Source organism: Camarhynchus parvulus, chromosome 12 (assembly GCF_901933205.1).
Source record: "Camarhynchus parvulus chromosome 12, STF_HiC, whole genome shotgun sequence".
In the NCBI taxonomy this organism is placed as follows: domain Eukaryota; kingdom Metazoa; phylum Chordata; class Aves; order Passeriformes; family Thraupidae; genus Camarhynchus; species Camarhynchus parvulus.
In genome coordinates this window covers 3,528,848-3,549,979 of record NC_044582.1, presented here as the reverse complement: position 1 = coordinate 3,549,979, position 21,132 = coordinate 3,528,848, and the positions used below count along the sequence as shown (strand labels likewise).

Below are 21,132 nucleotides of genomic sequence, written 5' to 3'. Positions count from 1 at the left end.
TGCCTGCAGGGCCGGCTCTGCCCGCGGCTGCCGCCGCCGCCCCGCGCCCCGCCGCTGTATCTCTGGCAAATAAAGACCCCGCTGAGGACAAACTGAGACAGCACCAGCGCCGCCTGCCCAGTCTCTCTGTGGGGCCGGGGGGCTGCCGCGCCTGCCAGCAGCGCGGCGCTGAGCGAGACGCGGCGGGCTGGAAGCGGCAGCGCTGCCCGGGCAGCGAGGGCAGCGGGACCCGTGAGCGCTTGCCGCCGGGAAGGAGCCCGGGACGGATCCCGGGATGGACCCCGGGTGCCACCGCGGGGCACGGGCCGGGCGGGCGGGGCAGGGGGGGCGAGCCACGCCCACTCCCGCAGAGCCCGCCCGCTCGGACACGCCCCTATAGACCACGCCCACCGACTCAGCCCCACCTTCTGCTCCGGCCCGGGGTCCCCTGAGGTCACTTCCGGGGCGGGCCGGAAGCGGCGCGCTCGCGGTCGCATTTAAACCGCGCAGGGCCGCGCCGCCGCTCCAGCCCCGGGGCCGCGACCCTCAGGAGCCCCCCCGGTCACCGGCCCGGCCCCGCCATGCCCATCCGCGCACACTGCACCATCTGCTCCGACTTCTTCGACAACGAGCGGGACGTGGCGGCCGTACCGTGCGGGCACACCTTCCACCAGGCCTGGTGAGCGCCGGGGCGGGCGGGGGCCCGGGCCGAGCCGTGGGTGTCAGCCACGGGCACCTTGTGTGGCCCCGGCGAGGGCTCGGAGGAGCTCACGGAGCTGCCGCAGCAGCCCGGGCTGTGCTGGTCACCCGTGTGAACGGGCAGTCCCGGGAGGTGGTGGAGTCGCCGTCCCTGGAGGTCTTTAAGGAAGGACTGGATGTGGCACTTGGCACGGTGGTGGTCGGTCATAGGCCGGACTCGATGAGCTCAGATCTTTTCCGGCCTAATTGATTCTGTGCTTCTGTCGCTGTGCTGCCTGCAGGCTCCCTTCTCCAGAAGAGCCAGTGTCACAGAGTGTTTGGAGAGAGTGATGTTGGATTATGGTGAAGGTGCCCTGCTAATTCTGTGCTTTTCTAGGACTGTGTTGAAAGGAAATGGTTCTTCTCAGGAAATAAACTTTGTGTGGGGAGAGGGTGGGCATTTGCTTTCCTGGCTAACGAGCTTGGAGAGGACCACGGGTGTGATTGTCACTTCTCACTCAGCAGCGCTGCTCGGGCCTGCTCTCTGCCAGCAGCCAGCAGAGCAGGGAGAGCTTCCAAAGGGAACCTGCCAGCTCCAAATCATTACCTGCTCCCAAAATAAACCTTTCCAGTGTGATGTGATGGCTTGGTTGCAGAATGCATTAGTAGCTGTCCTGGGGAGCCCGGCAGGTTTGGGTTCATCACGGCAGAGCAGAGCCCAGCCCGGCACCCCTGGCTCAGAGATCTGTGCTCAGTGGCACCCTGCAGCTGGCTGGGCTGGAGCTGACTGTCACAGCCGGATAGAGCATCCCGTGTGCATCCACTCGCTCCTGCAAAGCTGTGGCTCCTCAGTGCCTGTCTCCCAGAGAGATCTGAGCTCTGCAGAAGCTCTGGCCTGTTAAAGATAAGCTCACATGCTAAATTCAGCCAGGAATTGTCTTGGAGATGCGGGTGGAGCATGCGTGTGGAGCACGGAGCTGCTGCCGGCCACAGCGCTGGACTGAAGGTTTGCAGTTCTGCTTTAGTGTGTTGTGTGATGAGGAGTCACATCCTGCTGTCCCCTGGGGAGCTGGGGCATGGCCCCTGGAAGCAGTGCCCCAGGACTGTTGGGATTTACTGTGTTTTCCTTTTCTTTCTCAGCCTCTTCCAGTGGTTTGACACTGCCCCGAGCCGGACATGCCCGCAGTGCAGAAACCAGGTAAAGCCATCCCCCGGGCACAGCTGTGGCACCAAGGAGCTGTGGGCTGGGGTGATGCCAGAAAAAGGCTCGTGGTAAAAAGCAGAGGGACTTTCTGTCATTTGGGACTCCCCAGAGAAGAGGAACTCCTCTCCACAGCCCTTCGGGTTGCCGTGGGCTGAGGGCGCCCTGCTGCTGTCTGCACAGCAGCTCCTTTCAAAAGGGGCTATGGGTATTCACAGCTTTTCCTTAGGCTGGGTAAGTATTGCCATGATGACAGGAGGGGCTGCAAAGGCTTAATGGGGCACCTGACTGGTGTTTGTGGTGTGCCCAGCCCATTGCTGTCAGGTGAACAGCCCGTTCTGCTGCACGTGGGCCTTACAAGCTCTCCTGGCTTAGCAATACTCAACCCTCCCTTGAGAAAAGCAGTGCCTGGGGAGAGAAGGAAGGATGTGCTCTGCTTTTGAAATAGGAAGCTGAGCCTTGGATTTCCATTGGCTTAACTGGGACCTGAACGTCTTTGAAGTCCCTTGTGTCACCAGCCTTCATGCCACCAGCAGGTCTTGGCACATAGTGGCTGCAGGAGATGTTTCCTCCCTCTCAGATGAAAATTTTTAGCCAGCTGCTGCTTGGGCTTATTCTGTGTTCGTGCTTCTTTCCTCCTCTCAAGGTCTTGGCCCTTGTTCCTTCCCTGACTTGTTGATTCCCTCTGTTCTTCTCTGCCTCTTACATCTCTGGGTTACCATGGAGTTATCGCAAAATAACATCTTATGTGGCAGTAACCATGCAATTAGCTGGTGTCATGACTGTATATAATACTTAAAACACAAAGCTGTAACTGCATGGGGGAGGTGTGGAGAGCTATCAAATTCAATTACAGCACCTTCTGCCTGCAGAAAGCAGCACGTACTTCTGTCTTAGGATTTGGCATCATGTTAGCTCAGCATCAGCTGCTTTGGGCTGAGCTGCCAGAGAACAGACTGCGCTCGATTCAGAAATGTCTGAATCTTTCTGCTGCAGCTCAGGAGCTTGGCTGGAGTCACACTGCCAGAAACTGAGTGGGGGGTCTGCTGCTGTGCTGTTGAGCCAAAGCAGAGCATCAGCACTAATGGTGTCAAACACGTGATCTGATTTGCCTTTCATGGCCTTGTCACAAGACAGTACCTGCTCCCCCTCCATCTGTCTTCCATATCTGTTGTTTCCATATTTGTGCCCATCAAGCTCTTCTGTCTCCTGTGTTTAGGTCAGCAAAAGACACATCATCAGTAAGCTGTTTTTTGATGTTACCCTGGACGAGCAAGCAGCACCGGATGCTGAGACCTTGCAGGTAATTTGATGGGGGAGTTCTTTCCTCATGTGATGCTTCAGCCTCCTGGAGGGTGGCCTGGCCTGCTGGTCCTCTGCCAGCAGGTGCTTCCCCAGCTGGAGCTTGCTGTGCTCATGTGTGTGACCTGAAGCATATCAGTGTCTTTAGCATTCCCTCTGACCAAATCCCATGTGGCGACTCAAGGAGCTTCCTCTACTTCCTGCTCTTCCTTCTGCTTCTCACTTTACCTGGAAACCTCCTGAAACACCATCACATCAGACTGCTGTTCCTCCCTTGGGAATGAGAGTACAGAGCTGTTCCCAAGGGCAGGAGAAGGGAAATCCAGGATGCAGTGAATTGCTGCTGGTATCTGTGGTGTGGTTGTGTGTGAGCCCTGCCAAGCCCTCTGGAAAGAGGGGGCCATTGGAGGAACCTTCTGTGCAGGGAGGTTGTTTGTGCAGACTGAAGGATGTGGGGCTGGGTGATGATAAGGTCACGATTCCTGATTCCTCAAGAGAGATGAGGAAAGGAACTGCCTGAAGCCACACCAGCAGCAGTGAACAACGTGGAGGCTGGGTCCTGGCGGGATCCTGGCTGGAGCTGGGATGCTGGTGGTGTGCTCCAAGTGCCACCTTTGGGTGCAGAGAGTTGGGTGTGAGTAGGGATAAACACAGAGTGGCTGTTCCACGTTCTCCTTTGTGTAGTGTGGATGAAACAGGGCTCCTTCTGTCTTGGAATTATCTGTTCCAAAAAAAGGGTGGCCGGTTGACCTTGGTATAATGGGATGCTTGTACCCTCTTGTGTTTAGAAGCAGCATGTGCAGCAATTACCATAATTAGCAGTTGCCATGACAATTCTATATGTACTTTGTATGTCTTTAAAATAAAGCCAGCCAGACTAGGGTGTCAGTAGCACTGTCTTTCTCCAAGATCACCAGTAACAAATCTGAAGACTGAAGTGTGCAGAGGAGTGGAGGAGCATCTCTGGGCCCTGGAGCTGTGTGCCCTCACAGCAGATACATTTCCTTTTGTATGGATTGAGATCCATGCCCACGGGCGTAATGAAGTGGGCAACTTGGAATGGATTGTCTGGAGAGAATCGCCCTGGAAAATCTTCCTGTTCTCTCTCACCCCCACCCCAGGATCTAAAATGGGTTCCCTCAGCCTTCTGCTCCAGGCAGGCTGTGCAGAACTGCTCCCTTGCTCAAGGGCAGGACTGTGGAGCTGCTCCTGCACAACAAGCTTAATGGCAACTCCTCCTGCTCCTACAAATCTTGTGTGTATGTGTCAGAGCAACATCTAGCCTCAGTGTACAGCCTGCTTAATGAGGGCTCTGAGGTCACCAACTGAAAGAACCAAATATTTTTCTGGGTAAATCAGCATCATTAGCTTGTATGGGTATTCACTGCTGTGTGCACTGTACAGGCTGCTGCTGCAACCAGTTTCATGTGGTGTGCTGCCTCATTTCTGGAGATGTGGAGTACCTTAAGAACACAGATGCCTTGTTCACAATGGGCGAGGGACTAATGTCCACCCAGATGTGAGATCTGCCTGTGATGGTGTGTCTGATTCTGGCCAGGCACCAATTCAAAGTGAACACATGTTGGGCCAAGCCTGGGCTCTTCAGAGGATGAGATTAGAATCTCTGGTATCCTCAACCAGAAGAAACTTCACCTGAGGAAGAAAAAAAAAATAATCCAAGGTTTGTAATGAGCTACTGCCTGGCCCTCCAAGAGCCTGGGCATAGAGTGGTGTTCATCTGTGTAATCAACTGGAGCTGTATCTGTGCAGCCCACAGCTGTCTTGGAATGAGCATTTGGCCTCCTGCCATGAAAAGGATGTGCTAGAAAGCAACGTGTGTAGCTGTGGTCTGCTTGTCATTTTGGGGTGACAAGCTTGGGATTCTCTTCGGAGAACCAGTATTTGGCACCCAGTGAAGTGGTTGGAAGAGCTCCCTCATGATCTGAAACCCCTTCCTGTTGTTGCAGAATTAGCCAAATTATCTTGTGTAATTGTCTTTGTTTCTGTTTCTCATTGTTGCTGTTACTCAGAAATGTTTACAGTCACAGGAGTGCTGGGGCTGTTTTGCTTTCTTCCACCCCCAGGCTAAAACTTCAATAGAAACACCAGGGGGAACCTGGATCTCTGGAGTAGCTGTGGGCCACAGGCTAAGTGTCCAGGCATTTCTTTCATTACTGAATCTGGGTTTAGCCTATACTGAATTTAAAGATGGTCCTTGTAAGCAGAACAGTCTCCATGTGGCTGTTCCCAGAGCAGGAAAAGGGGTGAGTTTTGGAGTGTAACACCTCAGTGAGTCTGTCAAGAGCTGCTTATGATCTGGGGACTGCAGAATTCTTCCAAATGAGATTTCAGCTTGGTGAAGAGGAGGTGGGGGGAGGATTCCTGCCTGTAGACCTGCTGGGGAAGGTAGAAGCCTTGGAGGACAGCTGTCTGTTTGTGGTCAGGATATATTTGTTTGATCTTGGGAAAATGTGCTCTTGTAACTCAGTCTGGCAGGGAGAGGAAAGCTTCTCTCAGAGGAGAGAAAATTGGGAGCGGCTTTTAGGAGCTGTGGTGGAGGATGAGGGATTTCAGATTAAGTTGATGAATGAGGTAATGTTACATAGCTGCCTGAAGTAGCCCAGGGTTTCTTTGCTATCATGAAAATTAGCACATCTTGTGAGCCCACTAATCGTTCCTGAATAGGACTCTGAGGAAGCTATTCAGAATAGTTCCTGCAGCAGAGTTAATTCCACATTAGCCCTCCAGCAGTTGTGCCCCTTGGGGCAAGTCCCAGTCAGCTCTGCTAGGCTTTGCATTTAGTCCCTTCTGCTTTCCAAGCTTTACATCTCACATTCTCTTTCGTGCCTTTATTGTCACTAGCAGAGCCCTAGCTCCAGTCCTATCAGAGCTGTGGTCACTGCTGGTGCTATTCTCGGCTCAGATTTGCATGTAGCATTCCGGGTTGCACAGATTTGTGTGCCTGTGTTGGCATTTTATTGTGGTTTTATTCCACTGCAGTCCCTGCCTGACTTGTTATGTGCTTTCCTCTGCAGTTCTCTAACACAGATTTTTAAGTCATCTTCTGTTGACTCTTTCCTGCATATATTTATCTCTCTGGTTTTTCTTTTAAATATATATATAGATATAAATAGCCTCTCTTTTTAACCTCTCTACATTTCCTTTGGCTATTCGCCAGTGTTAAATTATATCGCTTCATTTTCTCTAATTTAAACTACAGGGCATCTGCTGCCTCTTTCTGATCCTTGATGAAGGCGTTAGAAATAGTTGATGTTCCTCAGACCCTTGTGGTACCCAGGAGATTTTGTGCACTCTCAGCTGGTGTGTTATGGATTGGTTTCTCAGCGATCTGTTTCCAGCATTCGATTGAGCTGTTAGCTCATATCAGCATCCTGAACTGCAGTGACTTCAGTGTCTGTCAGCATGTTTGAGTGCATGCTTGGTTACCTTTTCAGGTGTCTGGCTGTGCTCTCCTGTCTCCCACCTCCATCTGATTAAAGTTCACTTCAGTTTAAAGAACTCTCAGTGATCCACTTAGTCTGGCAACATCCCTCCCTTATTGCCTTGTTTAGGTAAAACATTATAAAAATTGTTCTTGCCTGACTTCCTGTGTTTCCCTGAGAGCCTTCCAAAATTATTCAGCTAAAACAGGATGACTGACAGTGTGAGAAACACAAGGTTGACAAGGCTAAGATGAAGCTGCGATCCTCTCTTCTCCCCCTGAAGAATGCCAGTTGGAGGTGCTCTTTCCGTTCCCTGTGATAATCCAGACTTGTAACTCCGTGCTTGTTGTTTCCATGTCCCCTCCTTAGTACCTGCCTGGTCCAAAAGTCCTGCTGAGAAACCTCTTGGGTCTTTTTAAGATCTGGTGAAAGCATCTCTGCAGGGCATTTCCTAATGGCCTTTTCTGTGTTGTGTTTCAGAATGAACTGGACAAGGTGAAGGCCCAGCTCTCCTTGAAAGGTGAGTTCCTGCAGCCTGCAGGGGATCAGCAGCTCCTGGGCTCTACCTGTGCCAGGTGGCTTGTCCAGGTCTAAGGAGCCCCTGTGTAGAGGCCGCCCCTCTTTGAAGCTGAGGGCATCATTCAGGCTGCAAACTGTTTCACTAGAGCAACTTCTTCAGAGCCTTTTCTGAGGCGAGAACACCTCCAGTGATCCAAAGCTTATATGACAGAGCCTGAGACCACAGCCTGGCCCAGCTCTGCTGTAACTCAGGAGTTCACTGTGGGCTTAGACAGGTAGATGCAATTTTTTTGCCCCCTTCATAATCACAAGCTTACAGAATTGCAGCAAAGCTCTATCTGGAACAGGCTTGAAAGCAAAAGCCTTGGTTTGCTTGCTGGGAAACTCACAGCTGGATATGGCAAAGGCTCATTCCCTCGAACAGATGAGAGGGTGAAAGTGGTGTCCAGAAGCAGCGTTGGATTTGTTTGGCTGTTGCAGTGCCACATGTGTCGCGCAAAGAGCAGACGGAGTTCAGTGTGCACGCACTTCCATCTTCCCATCTTTAATTTTAGAGGATGCTTGAGGGAGGCAGGAAAAGCAAAAGCCCTGGAGACTTGTCGATGGGTTTTAAGCATCGTCTGTAGGCAGCCTGTCATCAGAACATGAGTCATGAGCAGCAAAAGGAAAATGTCAGTCTAAGTGACAGAAATCCTAAAACATGCTAGCAGAAGGGTAAAAAAATGTTTAAAGAATGCTGGGGGCTCACCCACGCCCCGAGAGTTGTCTTTCCTCTGCTTTCCCTGCATGCACGAGACAGACATGAATAGCCAGTAGATTGAGGATTCGGTCCTTAGCCTGAGAGTAGAATTGGATGGTCTGCACGTCTCTATTCTGAGGCCTGTTCTTCTGCCAGCTTGGTTGAGTTTAGTGACTTGGTAGAGAGCCAGATCTTCTGGGGAAGGTGGCTGGGATTCTTGCTAGGATATTATCCAAGAAAAACTGCTTGAAGGCCTGCTAATCTTCTCGGCTTCTGGTGAGTAGAGGTTGGATTTGACATTCCCTGTCCCATTCTCTTTTCATACTGGAAATGCGAAGCTCCTTCCCACCTCCTGCCTCCTTTGCTGTGGGTACTCTGCTCTCTGCTGGTTCCTGTGTATAAGTTCTCCATGTGAAGCTGTGCTCTGCTCTGTGTGCTGCAGAGGAGCTGTGGAGCTGCCAGGCTCTGATCAGCCTGCAAATGGCTCGAGAGGTGCCGAGCTCCGAGCAGGCTCTGTGGGAGGCACTCTGAATGAGCTGAAAACTCATTCCTGCAGCACAGAGGGGTTTGATTCCTGCCATCTGCCTCTGGGCAGCTGGGAACGGAGGAGGGGGAAGCCCTAACTCTTCCAGTGGTTGTGGAGTCCCTGCAAATGCAAGGGAGCATCTCCAGGCACTGCCTCTGGTGGGAAAGGGTTATTCAGATCAGTGGAGAAGCCACCCGCGTGCTTCTGCTGGAACACGTTCCTCTCTTGTTCCTCGGTCCCACATGGCTCTTTTACTCCCTGATTGAACAGTGCAGCTTTACTGCAGGTCCTGCTTCCACAGGACGTGGAGGCAGAATTTGAAACTGGATGGCTTGCAAGGAGAACAAGGTTTTTGGAAAGGCAGTCTTTGGCTCTCTACTATTGCCAGGCTGGAGCCACTGGCAATTTTAGCAAAGAATGAAGATGCTGAGCTGAAGGTTCTACCCTGCCCTCAGCAGGGTTAGGTGGAGGGGTTCCTGCTTTCCCTCATTACCCAACTGCTTTGAGCTTCTCAACGATGCTGTCTGTTCCCTGCTTGGTCTGGCAGCTCCTGATAGTGGTTGTTGCTTTCTGACCTGTCCTTCCCTTGTCTCCACGAAACAAATTGAAATCTGGTGGTGGTTTCCACCACCTTCTCTCTGGTGGTTAGGGGCATGTGCTTTGCTCCTGGATTGCTGGGGGGAGGGACAGCAGGATGCAAAGGTTTTGTGACCTGCAAAAAGTGGGCACGTGGGGAATCTACTTAAGCTGTGATGTTCTGCTGTGCCCCCAGGGTGCTGCCCTTTGATGTAGGTGCTGTGGTTAGTGAGGGCATGTGCAGCAGCTTGGTGGACCCCTGCATACAGCTGCCCAGTGGCCCCCAAAGGGGTTCCTGACATGTAAGATTCCATGTGGAGAAGATGGATACAAAGCTCTTTCCTCCAGCTGTATGACAGCTTGGTGTAACTCGAGAGGAATTATTTCCTTCTGCAAGCCTGGCTTTGAGAAAACGCAAGAGTTAAGATACATCATCTTAATGCTAGCAGGGCTGGCGCTGGAAAGCTATTAAAGGGAATTTTTTATCTTTAGTAAAGAAATCTTGAAGCCTGCTGGCACTGAGAGAAGCAATTGCTCAGTACAGACCCTGGTGCAGACGCCACTTAGAGAAATGGCTCTCTCCAGGAATGGCTGAATCCTGGCAGCCTGGAGCTGAGCCTGCCAGCAGTCTGTGTGCTGCTGCTGCTGTGCTGCAACTGGACTCTGGGTTACCAGGGCATGACCTTTCTGTTTCTTCCTTTCCAGAGAAAGAAAAGCGGGAATGCCAGGCTGTTGTGGACGGGCTGAGGGACACTCTGGATGTGCGCAATGCCACGATAGAATCGCTCCAGAAGATGCTGGGAGAGACAGAGATGCTGTGCTCCTCTCTCAAGGTACCCCTCCTGTCCCCAGCAGGGCTAACCATCATGCAGTCAGTGTTAGTTCTGTTGAAGATCTCTGCAGGTCCTGCTAATAAAGAGATTGTGCTGGTGGGATTTTGGGTCTGGTACCTGGATTTTCATTTTGGTTTGATTAATCGAAGCAAGTGCTGTTGCTGGACTTGAGGTCCTGTTTGTGCTCTGCCTGAGGTGATTCAGAGGCATAAAAAGCCTACAGGCCTGTGGTTTGTGGACAGGTGCTCAAGGTAGAGATGTCCCTGGTGAGGGAGAAATGCCAGCCCAGCCTGAGGAATGTGGCCGAGCCTCACTAATGAAGTGGCAGTGCTGGTCATAAAGGTAGTAGCAGGAAACTAGTGTGGGAACTAGCCCCAGCACCCCGTTGCTGAAACAGTGGCTCTCTGAGGTAGAATGTTCTTCTGAAATGGGTTTAGGCCAAGTGGGATTCGAGGAAAATTAGTTTCTTACTTTGATTGGGGGAGAAATCAAACTGAAAAATATGGAGGGGGAGTTGGAGGCTTCAGCTGAGTGGGATCTGATCCAGCTAACTCTCCTGTCTCTGTTCTGTTGCCAGGGCTTTCCCTCAGTTAAGTTAGTAATGTTGTGAAGTCCAGGGATCAAATATTCCTGTTGTGCTTCAGTACGCAGTGACTCAGTGTGTAGTCATGTACTATGCGTAAACAGCAAGAGGAAGAGGGTAAGAGCAGGAGCAGCTTTGTTGGGATGTCTTGGAGCAGCTTTGCCTTGATGCTGGGCTGGGCAGTCTGTGCTGTGTGAAGGTGATGTGCCTGTCTCAAGAAGGTGGGGTGCAGGCAGGTGAGGTTGTGAGCTGCAGGCTGGAAAGTGGGATAAGTGTCTACTGCACTTCCCATGCTGTCTGACCCAGTATCCTAAACTGCATCCTGTTTCTTGACCTGCAAGGCCAAGTGGCCCAGAGAGAGCTTGTAGGCATGTCGTGGTGCTGTTGTGCTGTATGCCACCTGCAGCTGGGCTCCTTTGGGAGGAAGCATCTGGGGATCTACCTGATACTAGGACAGAAGGAGTAAGGAATTAATGCCAGGCAGGCCTCACTGTGGGCCAGCACAACTGTTTTTGCCCAACCATGGGATTATATCCAATCTGCTTGCATGTAAAGGCAGCCTGGATCTTGGCCACACCATAGATGCTGGTGTGATCCTGGATAGGTCAGTGGCAGGATACTTCTGATGCCCCCTACTCCAGCAGAAATAACTGTGACAGTGGAAGCTGGTATTTGCTGCTCAACTCAGCATCTCAGTGCTGGGTCTTCCTGCCTTGACACCTCTGGAGGAGGCTCTGTGCTTATCTTCCCTGTTGCAAAACCCTCTCTGTAAGCTTAAGTCCCTTTAATGAAAGCTGGGCAGGGCAGAAGGATTAGGGACCTGGAGGTATCTTTTCTGTGGTGTATGGGGTTTCCCAGCTGAATGCCAAGCACTGTCTTAAACTGCATCATTAAAGATTAAAGCACTAAACTTCTGCAGTGAAAATACAGGCTTAACTCGCTGTGACGCAGGCTCAGGCTGTGAGCTGGGCCTGTCTTCTGCTGGCACTGCCAGTTTGCTGCAGTTTCGGGCTGGCTGAGCTGGGGCCTCTGCCCTGACCAGGCACAAAACACTGCTGTGGGGATCTGGAGTGTTGAGAGTTCTGGTTAGGGAAAAGCCAAAGATAGGCTCCAGTTAAAGAAGAGTGACACATGAGCCTGCAACACTGTCCCTCCTCAACTTCCCAGTGGTTTCACAGCTGTTTGGTTTCTGTGGCAGGAAGTGGATAAAATCCTTAAACTTGTGTGGGAAGGAGCTTTACAAGGCAATGATCTTTTGCCAGGCCTTTCCCTGCAATCAGTGCTGTGCTGAAACAGAGCCTTTCAAAGTTGCTGTGCAAGGTGCCCAGGCACACACAAACCTAGAGAGCACAGATGCATCAGAAAGGTGCTAATTCAGCTATCCCTATCCTCTGGCACACTGCAGATGTGTGCTTTTCCGTCTCAGCTGAGGTTCTGTGTTACTGCTGGAGAGGCAATAGGCTGCAATAGACTTGCAGCAGGTGAGAGAAGTGCCCAGGGGGTGTCTGGTTTTGCTGAGGTCTCCCAGAAGAGACCCCTTCATTCCTATCTGTGCTCTAAGCAGCTAATAGCAAGGAGAGTTGGGAGGCTGAAGCAATCAGCTGTGCACAGAGGGAAAGGCAATAGCAAGGTTTGCTTGCTGTGGACTCCTTTGCTTTTGAAAAAGAAATTGTCACTGCTGTGTACAGTGCACTGTGCAGCAGAGAGGGGCTGTGACATGGGTTCAGCTCCAATCTTGCCTTGTGATCTGTACTGAGACCCTGCTGTGCTGTGGGGAGCAGAGCTGGGGGTGCAGTGGGAGGGAGTCATTAATAATCCCAGGCTGCTGAGGTGGTGATAGCATGTAGCCGATGTGTGCTCCCAGCTGCCACAGCGTGCATAAGCCGGGATGTTTCTCCAACAATCCCTGGAGCCTCACAGCGGGCTGGGTGTGCTTGCTTCCCTGCAGAAGCAGATGAAATTCCTGGAGCAGCAGCAGGAGGATAACAGAAGTTCAAAGGAGGAGGCTCGCCGGCTGCGGAACAAGCTGAGAACCATGGAGCGGTGAGATCCAGGGTGCACCCTGGCCTTGCAGGCTGGGCTGCCCACCTCTGCCCTTTCTGGGGAGGGGAGCAGGGCCTGCTGGGCCTGCTGCAGCACCCACCTCCATGTGCTGGATCATCTTACCTTGAACTTTGAAATGGCTGCTTTAGCTGCCCTTGCATGCCTCCTGCCCCTGCTATGTTTGCAGACAGCTGCTCTCATTAAAGAGCAGCAAGGCAGGGTACTGGCCTCATCTCGAGTGCCCTGAGCATGGCTAGGTGCCATTTCTGTTATCAGAGGATGCTGGGGCAGAATGCCAGCCCAGGCACACAGTGAGCCACAGGGCTATAGGGACCAAGAGCTGGGCATCAGTTCCATGTGCAGTATGTGTGTGCAGCTGCCCCTTCTCTAGTCCAAGTAGTGCTGCTTTTCCCCAGTGAAAAGCCCTGCTTGAGGTGAGGCAGCTGTCTCTCTTCTCCCATGACACCCAGAGTGCCTGCAGGAGAAGCTCAGGCTGCACCAGCCCATTGAGGGGGAAGCAGGGCTTTTGTCTCTTTCCCAGGTCTGTTTGTGATTCATGAGCTGAGGGTATGTTTTTGTTTGTGTTTTTTGTGCAGGATCGAGCTGTTGCTTCAGAGCCAGCGCTCGGAAGTGGAGGAGATGATCAGAGACATGGGAGTCGGGCAGGCAGCGGTGGAGCAGCTTGCAATCTACTGTGTTTCCCTCAAAAAGTAGGTGCTGCAGGCTTGGCACAGCTGGCTAGTGTTGTCCTGGGAGTGCCCAGGGAGAGCCCTCTGCTGAGCACCCACAGGCACATGGGCTCTGTGGGGCTTTCACCACCTCTTAGGGCTTCCACTGGGCTTTGACTGACAGATCCTGGGGACCTAGTTTGGAGCCTGTCACACTGAACTGTTCCTCTTGTCACTGCAGTGACATGTGTGTCACCATGGGAACTGTCTCCAGAGTTGTCAGTGCACCTATGAAGTGATGATGATTATTCCCTCTGCTTTCCTCTCATGCCCGGGGGAAAGCAGGCGGTTGCAGAGCTCTGGGTTGTGCCCTCTGCAGCACTGCACTGTGCAGCTGTGGCCTCTGGCAAAGCAAGCCTCCACTGCTGCCCTCCCCTACCTGGATATCCATCTGGTCCTGCTGGGGAAAAAACACAGCTTTTTTTGTGTCTGTTCTGATGGCAGCTGAATAACTGCAGCTTTGGTACAAAGCTGTAATGAGGCAAGTGTCCCTGTGGTGTAATTGGGAATGAATGTGCATGGCCAGTAGTGGGAAGTCTCTGAAAAGTCACTTAAAGCAAAGTCCCCTGTTTGCTGCCAGCATGGAGGCTGTGCTCTGTTTTCTGTCTTTTTCACTGGCAACTAAAACACCCCTGGCTCTGGTTCCCATTTTGCTGCTGGAACCAGGCAGGGTACCCCATGCAGGTTTTTTCTCCCCCATGGTGTAGTGGAATGTGTGACAGTGTTAATACACTCACTCATCTTTGTTCCTTAAAGGGCATTGTGTCTGCTGGGTTTTCTCTGGTGGCTCTGCAGGTCCAGAGCTTCAATTTGAGGGTCTTGGCTTGTCTCTGGGAAGTTCTGGCTCAGCTGCCTTACAAACAGTGTGACTCTTTGGGTCTCTTTGTAGGGAATATGAGAATTTGAAGGAGGCTCGGAAGATCTCTGGTGAGATGACAGAGAAGCTGAAAAAGGAGCTGTTTTCTGTCAATAATAAGGTAAAGGAGAGTGTGAGTTGCCAGGGTGACATCTGGTCTGTAGATCCCTGTCCATAACTGAGGCCCAAGGCCTCTGCAGTGACCCCCTCCCACACTGATAGGTACAGGTGTGTGGAAGGGTCGGGCTGGGGTTTCAGGCTCATGGGCTGTTGTTAGGAGGGCAGTCTCTGGAGGCAGTGCTGGGGCAGCATGTGCAGAGCCAGCCAGAGTTTGGCAAGGAGCCTGTGCTGGAAGGCAGCAGCACACAGGTGCTCCACTGCTCCCACTGGGTTCTGGAAGTAGCAATTCCTTAATCCGGCTACTCTGCTGAGCACTCAGCTGCCAGCTCCTCCTGCTGTAGAACTGGGCCCCTAAGGAAGTGGGAAGGGATTTGGAGCCAGTATTAGTTGAGCAGGACTTAGTCCTGGCTTGGCACATCCAGTCACACCCAGCCTTGTGCATTCAGCCAACTGAACTGGGCCAGGGCTCCCACATCGTGCTGTGCCCAGACAGGAGAGCTTCCCAAAGCACAGGGAGGACACACAGGTGGCCTTGCACAGAGCCTGCCTGGGCTGCTCCTGAGCTGGTGCAGAGCCTGGGGATGCTGACATGCCTCTGCTGCTGTGCTCCCCCAGCTCCAGGCATGGCTGGGATCTGTTAGCTCAGGTCAGGCAGGACTGTCTTTGTTCTGGGAGTGCATCCCTGTGAAAAGCATGTGTGTAGCCTCACTCTCCAAGGCACAGGTGTTCCCTGGGGCATTCCCGTGTCTAAGCCAACAAAGTGAGAAGCTGTGGGTGGATTTGGCCTACTTCTGTTACTCAGCCATAGCTGCTGTCCCCTCAAATGGAGAAGGAGGTTTTCAGATTGCTGTGCTGTGCTCCCCAGAGAAGTTAACCCCTGCACAAGGTTCTGCTGCTGGAATTGGGCTGCTCCTGGCTGAGTCAGCCCCAAGCTGTGGTGGCCAGCGTGGGTCAGGAGGATGCGAGTCAGTGCACAAGGGGCTCCAGGCTTGGCTGCCAGAGAGCTGACTGTACCCACAGAGTGTGAGCTGGCCCAGGCTCCCGGACCATCTGAAGTGTCTGAAGTGGTTGCAGGCCACTTCCTGACCCCTGCTGCTGGCATGCTTCCCTGTTGAATCAGGCTTGTCCATGTGCCAGCACTGCTGATGCACAGCCATCCTCCAGCCTGTGGTTTGTGATTCCTGTGCTCTGCTGTGGCCAAAGTCCTGCAGGAATTTAGAATGCAGCCACCAAGTGTTAGAGCAGTGAAAAACTCTTGCCGTGAGGCATAAATGCTGGGTAAATGCTGGGCAAGCAGCCCTGGACATCCCTCTGCAGGCAGCTTGTGGAATTGGGTAGGGATTGGATTGCACTGGTACGGGAGAGGTTGGTCAGACTGACACAGGAAAATGGAGCCCTTAAACAGGGGAAGTAGCATGTGCTGCAGAGCACACTGCTCCCACAGGGCTCTGCAGTCCCCCTTACCCAGGTCAGTGTAACCCACACTCTGTTGTGTTCTGTAGCTGCAGAAAACGACTTCAGAGTTGGAGAAGACAAAGGAGGAGTTAAAAAGCACACAGAAAGATCTGAAGAATGCAGACAAGGAGATCTTGGTGAGAATATCTTTCTTCATGGCCAGCTGCCAGTTACTGCAGACTGGTCTGCAGCTGCAAAGTCAGGAGTTATGCTGGCTTTTGCTCAGTGACTAAATTTCCCAGCCTACATCTGAGCTCCACCTGATGTTGATTTATGGAAAAGGGGCAAAGTATCTGCTGCTAATTTTTTCCTTATCTCACTGGCTGCTTTCCATTTTCTCTCCAGAGTTTGAAGAAAAAGATAGACATCCTGCAGGATACTCTGAAGGTCCCATCTGTAACCAGGGAAACACTCAGTCGGCTAGTCTTGGAAAGGTTAGTGAGCTGCATCCTCAGGCACAGTACAGGCGTGTAGGGGGCAGGTCCAAAGCCAGGGTTGACAGTTTAACTGAGAAAGCAGAGATGTACTAGTCTGGCAGGTGTTGCAGAGGTATGGTGGCTTTGTTCCTTGTATCCTTTTTCTTGTGGCTGACGAGATTGTTTGGTTTACGTGGAAAAAGTCTCAGAGGGTTTGGTTTAGGAGAGGGTGGAGGAATGGCCTGGGTTTTGAAAAAGTCTTTGTCACTGTGCCCTGCCTGGGAAACATCCCTAAAGCTGCTGTTCCTGTGGCTTTAGAGTTGGCCATGTGATGAGCATGCACTGGTGTGTGGTGACCAAAGATCTCAGCTAGGCAAAGGAATCTGCCCTGAGAAGTGACATCTGCTTTTATGCAGCCTTTCTTGAGGAGCCTGTGCCATTAGCCCAGTAGAGCAAGCTGGTTGTGTCCATAGAGCAGCAGTGTGTCAGTGTGGTTCCTGTCCTCTGGGTGCTGGTGTCGCAGTGCTCAGCATTTGAGAGGGAGCAGTAATTTGGGACATTGAATTCAAACTCTGGGGTTCAGATTGTCCTTTCTTTGACATGCAAGCAGAACGGGACTGTGCTCCTGGTGCCACTGCTGTCTGAGCACTCAGTGTCATGGGGTGCAGCTCTGCCTTCCCCTGGGTGCAGGCAGTGGCTCAGTGACTGATGCTTTTCCTGGCCTTGCAGCCCTGCTCCCATGGAGCTGCAGCATCCCAAGCTCCACTGCCCAGCCCACAGCGATGAGATCAATCTGGATGCCACGTTCGATGTGGCCACCCCTGAACACCAGCCCTGCACAGCTCCCCTCGGCCCTGCAAAAAGGCAGAAGCTGGATAAAAAGCTGTGAGTTTTCCCTCCTCTTTCTGCTTCTAAAGGAGATCAAAGTCTCACTGCTTTGGAAGTTTCTGTGTGAGATCAGATAGCTCTCCAGCTGCCTGATGGCGTGCTGCAAGCTTTGTCGTCATTTGCTTGGCCTTGTCTGTCCTTGCCAGTTCCATTTGAACAATAAATCTCTGCTGATTTGCTCCTTGGGCTCCTTACAGGCCTCCTGTGGTAAATCTGGCGAAGAAAGTTCTGAAGGAAGCAGTGGAGGTAAAAGGACTAATCTTGATTTTCCTGTGTCACCTCTTTGATTCTGCTGTTAATAAGCTTGGAATAAAGAATCTATTTTCTCCCTTGTGGCCACAGACTGGCCCATCTATAGAACCAGTCTGTGCTTCACAGTGTTTTCCTTGATGGTCTCCTAGAAACACTGTTGCTGCCTCAGGCCTCCTGGAACTGGGCAGGAGAAGGGAGGGTGGGAGCCCACATGCTTGTAGATGATTCTGCCGCAGATGTGCTTCACAACCACCACTGGAGATGACCACAAGGGCTGTGGGGTCAGCTGAGGTGGCTGTTTGCCCAGGCTTGCTGGTGGCAGTGTCCTGCCTCCTGGGCACTGTTCCACATAAGCCCCAGTGGGAGGTTGGGAGCTGCTAGGTTTCAACCTGACGTGGTATGGCAGTAACCATTACCTTAAATGGCTGTCTGTGTTATTAGTGCTGCCTGTATGTGGATTCCATTCCGCAGATTGTGCTGGTTAAAGAGCTTTTCTTGTTATTTTGTGGGACAGAACGGGGCAGATGATCTGGAGGATGATGCTCTTAAAGGACTCTTGCCAGCATTCATCAGGAACTCTGTTCTCTCCAAGAAGCCATCTTCGGGTGTTTTGCTGGGTTCCCACAGGAACATGGGCTCTGTAAGTATGACTGTCCAGTTGGTGAGTGTGCCCAGGGCTGGCACTGCCACCTCTGTCCTGAACTGACTCTGAAAGAGGAAGTGAATGAGGCTTTTACCTTGCCACATACAGTGTGTGGAAAATAAATCTCAGAGCACAGCCTGGCTACTTCCCAGTCCTGCAGAGCTCCAGGGATGACAGATGCTCATTCCTTTCCTGGCAGCAGACTGAGTGGCTCTCAATGTCCTATTCCTTCACCTCCTTGGAGCTTAGGGTATTCTCCTTGTATTCCTCAATCCCAGTGACAAAGTCCTTGTATTCCTCAATCCCAGTGACAAAGTCCTAAGCCTTGGTCAGCTTATTTGAAAAAGTGCCCAATATTCCCAAACTTTGTTAATACCCATGGGTTTGTCTTTTTCCAAAAGTGAGGACTTAGCACAAGTACTAAGTGTTTCCAAGTGCCTTTAACCCCTCTCCAGAAGCTGTGGCCTGCAAGACTCCCCCTTCCCCATACCCAGCATGAGGAGAAGTAGCCAAGGCTCTGTGTGCTGCTCCAGGCTCATTTGTTTCTCTCTCCTAGGTGAGGACGGGCTATGATGGCATGGGAGGCAGGACAAAGTTCATAGAGCCAGTATCCTTTCCTGCAGCTTGTGTGCACCTCATTTCTGGTCCTTCTCTTTGGTCTCAAAAAACAGACTTGGGATCCTCAAGGAATGATCTGAGCTCTCTCTGAACAAATCTGAGCTCAGCAAAGGCATCAAGGTCCTGAACTTGCTGAGAGCACTTGTGGCTGGTTCACAGGAGTGCATCAGCTAGAAATCAGTGCCATTTTCAGGGACTGCCTGTGCCCTTGAGATCTTATAGCAGCAGTGTAGCACAGCCTCTTCTGGCTGTGTGCCTGCCAGCCTGTGCAGCTGGAGCCCTCGTTCTGTGGGATGCTGCTGCTCCACAGTGGTGAGGAGTGGCTGGGCTGAGCTCACCCTCCCAGGTGTGGAGCTGTTCCTGCCTGGGGATTGCTCTGATGGGAGGCTGCAGGCTCTGGCTGCTCTGGCTTCACCTGCACAGTGTCCTGGCCCAGGAGGTCTTGCAACTCAAATAGATATGCTGTTAAAATGCCGGTTTATGTGCATGGGGATAGCATAGAATCATGAAATTGTTAATGTTGGAAAGGAGCTCTAAGATCAGAGTCCAACCATTAACCCAGCATTAGCAAGCCCACCACTAACCCATGTCCCTAACCAACATGTTTGCCTGTTTTTGAATGCTTCCAGGGACTTCCACCACTTCCCTGGGCAGCCTGTTGCAATGCTTGACCACCTCTTTAGTGAAGAGATGTTTCCTAATATCCAGTTGAAACCCCCTGTTGGGGAAATGTTCCCTGACATGTGGGACAGGCGTGTGTCAGAGCTCTGCTCCTGTGAGAAGGATCAAAGCCCATCCTGTCCTCAGGGATGCAGGTATATGGCTGGGTCCCAGCCATGTGGTTCAGGCTGGACTGCAGCAGGTGTTGGATCACTTGTGTTCCCAGGGCACTGATCTGGGCTTTCCTTGACAGTTGTACCTCCAGACAAACCTGGCAGAAATCCGTCCATTACCAGTTAGGAGCAAAAAGAAGGTCTCCAGACCAGCGTCTGCAGCTCCTGCACTTTCCTCCAGCAGCAGCAGCCAGGCCAGAATGGACACTTTCCTGCTATGAGAGCCCCTGACTTCCTGGGAGAGGCTTGGAGAAGAGGCTGCAGGGCAGAGCACACTTTGCCCGGGCCTGACATGAGGCAATGTGCAGCCACCACTGCCTGGGGTAGTGTTCACAAAGCACTGATGCTGCCTGTGGGTGAGATGAGCTGCCCTGTGGAGAATCCTGCCCTTGCAGCAAGCCTCTGGAGGCCAAGCCTCTGGCTAATGCCTGGACTGAGTTACCCTCATTTTACCACTCCTTCATCCGTTTTTTCATGTAGAATTAACAGGGTTTTCTTGCCTTCTGGCCTCCTCAGAGTTCTGCAGTTGCTGCTGGCACTTTGGGCTCTCTGGCACCAGGTGGAACTGCACTTCTTGGATGCAGCCACAAGCAGGAGGTGCAGGAAGGGTGTCTGGAATGTCAGTCTGGAGAGCAGCAGGGAGAAGGGACCTGGACCAGCTCCATGCCTGGTGTAAATAGTTCCAAGAAAGTTTACTGGAGGAAGAAGTGTGTAGAGCACCCTCTGTGGCTGTCAAGTGTCTGTATATTCATCATCAAATTAAACATCTTCCCTCACCCACAGGCCTGTTGGGGCTGGAGAGATCCACAGCTGGACTTGGGAGCTGTGTTGCCCTGCCCCATTCTGAATCATGAAGTCCACAGTGGTCTTGCAGGCTTGGCACTGAAACTACTGACTCGGAAGGAAAGTGTTGGGGTGACCCCTGCTCCGCTTGGAAGCAGAGATAGGTGTGCTGGTGTGACCTTTGTGCTTGGCATGTGTGGGTGTGAAACTTGTTTATTAATTTCTATGTTTTAATAAGAGAGTATTTTCATTATTTTGTAACTGTTCTACCTTGTGATGAGAGGGTTTGGGATGGCCTGGAGAAGTGCTGAGGAATGGCTCCCTTCAGGGGAGGGGGAGGCTGGTGGGGCTGAACATGTCTGGGTTCTTCAGCCTGGAGCTGTGGAACAGGAGGTCCACACCTGAAGCAGGGCTGTCCGAGCTGCAAGGAACAGATGTGGTGAGGCACCTCATAAAGCCCTCTCCTGTACAAATCTGACCTTTCCTATTTCCAGCTGCTTCAGGCCAAATCTGTATTACTGGACTGGCTTAAAACATGTTTTTAGGGAATAAAATATATTACTGTGCACACTTGTTAACACAACTGGCTTCTGAGCATTTTCCAGCCTCTTGCACCTCAGGGTGGAGGTCTGAGCTTGGGTGATGGATGTGCTCAACCCTTCAGGTTCCTTTGGGGTGGCAGCCCTTGGGAGACAGGCCCCTTGTGCAGGGAAGGACAATGGTGGGGTGAAGCCGTGGGGACAGTAATGCCCATCCCCAGGGAAGTGAACAAGGCACAGCCCTGCAGAGCAGGAGCTTGTCTCACCTGCAGCACCTGAGGCTGACTGCAGAATTCAGTGGAATGGGGGGAGAGTTTGGAGGAGCCAGGAGAGAGGGCTTGGAGGGCTGGAAAAAAAAGCTTGGTGGGGGGACTTAGTCAAGCAAGGTGAATTCTGCAGAGGAGAAGCCTGGAAGAGGGTCTGCAGAGAGCCTGCTGTCCTTGTCCCTTCGAGGTAGGTATCAAATGTCTGTAAAATGTGAGACTTGCTCTGGATCTCTCAGTTCAGGAAGACCCTTTTAAGAAGGCAGCAGTGAAGGTTTGGTGTGGGGCTGGTGGGGAACATGGGCTTCCATGCTGG

At 52.2% G+C, this 21,132-nt stretch overlaps 1 protein-coding gene across 1 annotated transcript; it reads left to right on the top strand.

Annotated features, from left to right (window-relative positions):
* The first annotated feature begins 455 nt into the window (after positions 1-455).
* TRAIP (TRAF interacting protein) lies at positions 456-20,575 on the top strand. The gene is made up of 15 exons (XM_030956546.1): positions 456-658; positions 1,798-1,855; positions 3,078-3,161; positions 7,084-7,123; positions 9,669-9,796; positions 12,328-12,422; positions 13,019-13,132; positions 14,040-14,127; positions 15,629-15,718; positions 15,927-16,015; positions 16,727-16,882; positions 17,083-17,131; positions 17,652-17,777; positions 18,337-18,387; positions 19,324-20,575. Exons 1-15 carry the CDS (start codon positions 561-563, stop codon positions 19,450-19,452), a joined length of 1,395 nt encoding a protein of 464 aa, XP_030812406.1. The 5' UTR covers positions 456-560; the 3' UTR covers positions 19,453-20,575.
* The last annotated feature ends 557 nt before the right edge of the window (positions 20,576-21,132 follow it).

What these genes read in the sequence shown, in the direction of transcription:
- TRAIP (XM_030956546.1), top strand. Translation starts at nt 561, where the DNA reads ATGCCCATCCGCGCACACTGCACCATCTGCTCCGACTTCTTCGACAAC. An exon ending in GCCCGCAGTGCAGAAACCAG is followed by an intron (nt 1,856 to 3,077) that starts GTAAAGCCATCC and finishes TCCTGTGTTTAG; the next exon opens with GTCAGCAAAAGACACATCAT. An exon ending in AGTCGGCTAGTCTTGGAAAG is followed by an intron (nt 16,016 to 16,726) that starts GTTAGTGAGCTG and finishes CTGGCCTTGCAG; the next exon opens with CCCTGCTCCCATGGAGCTGC.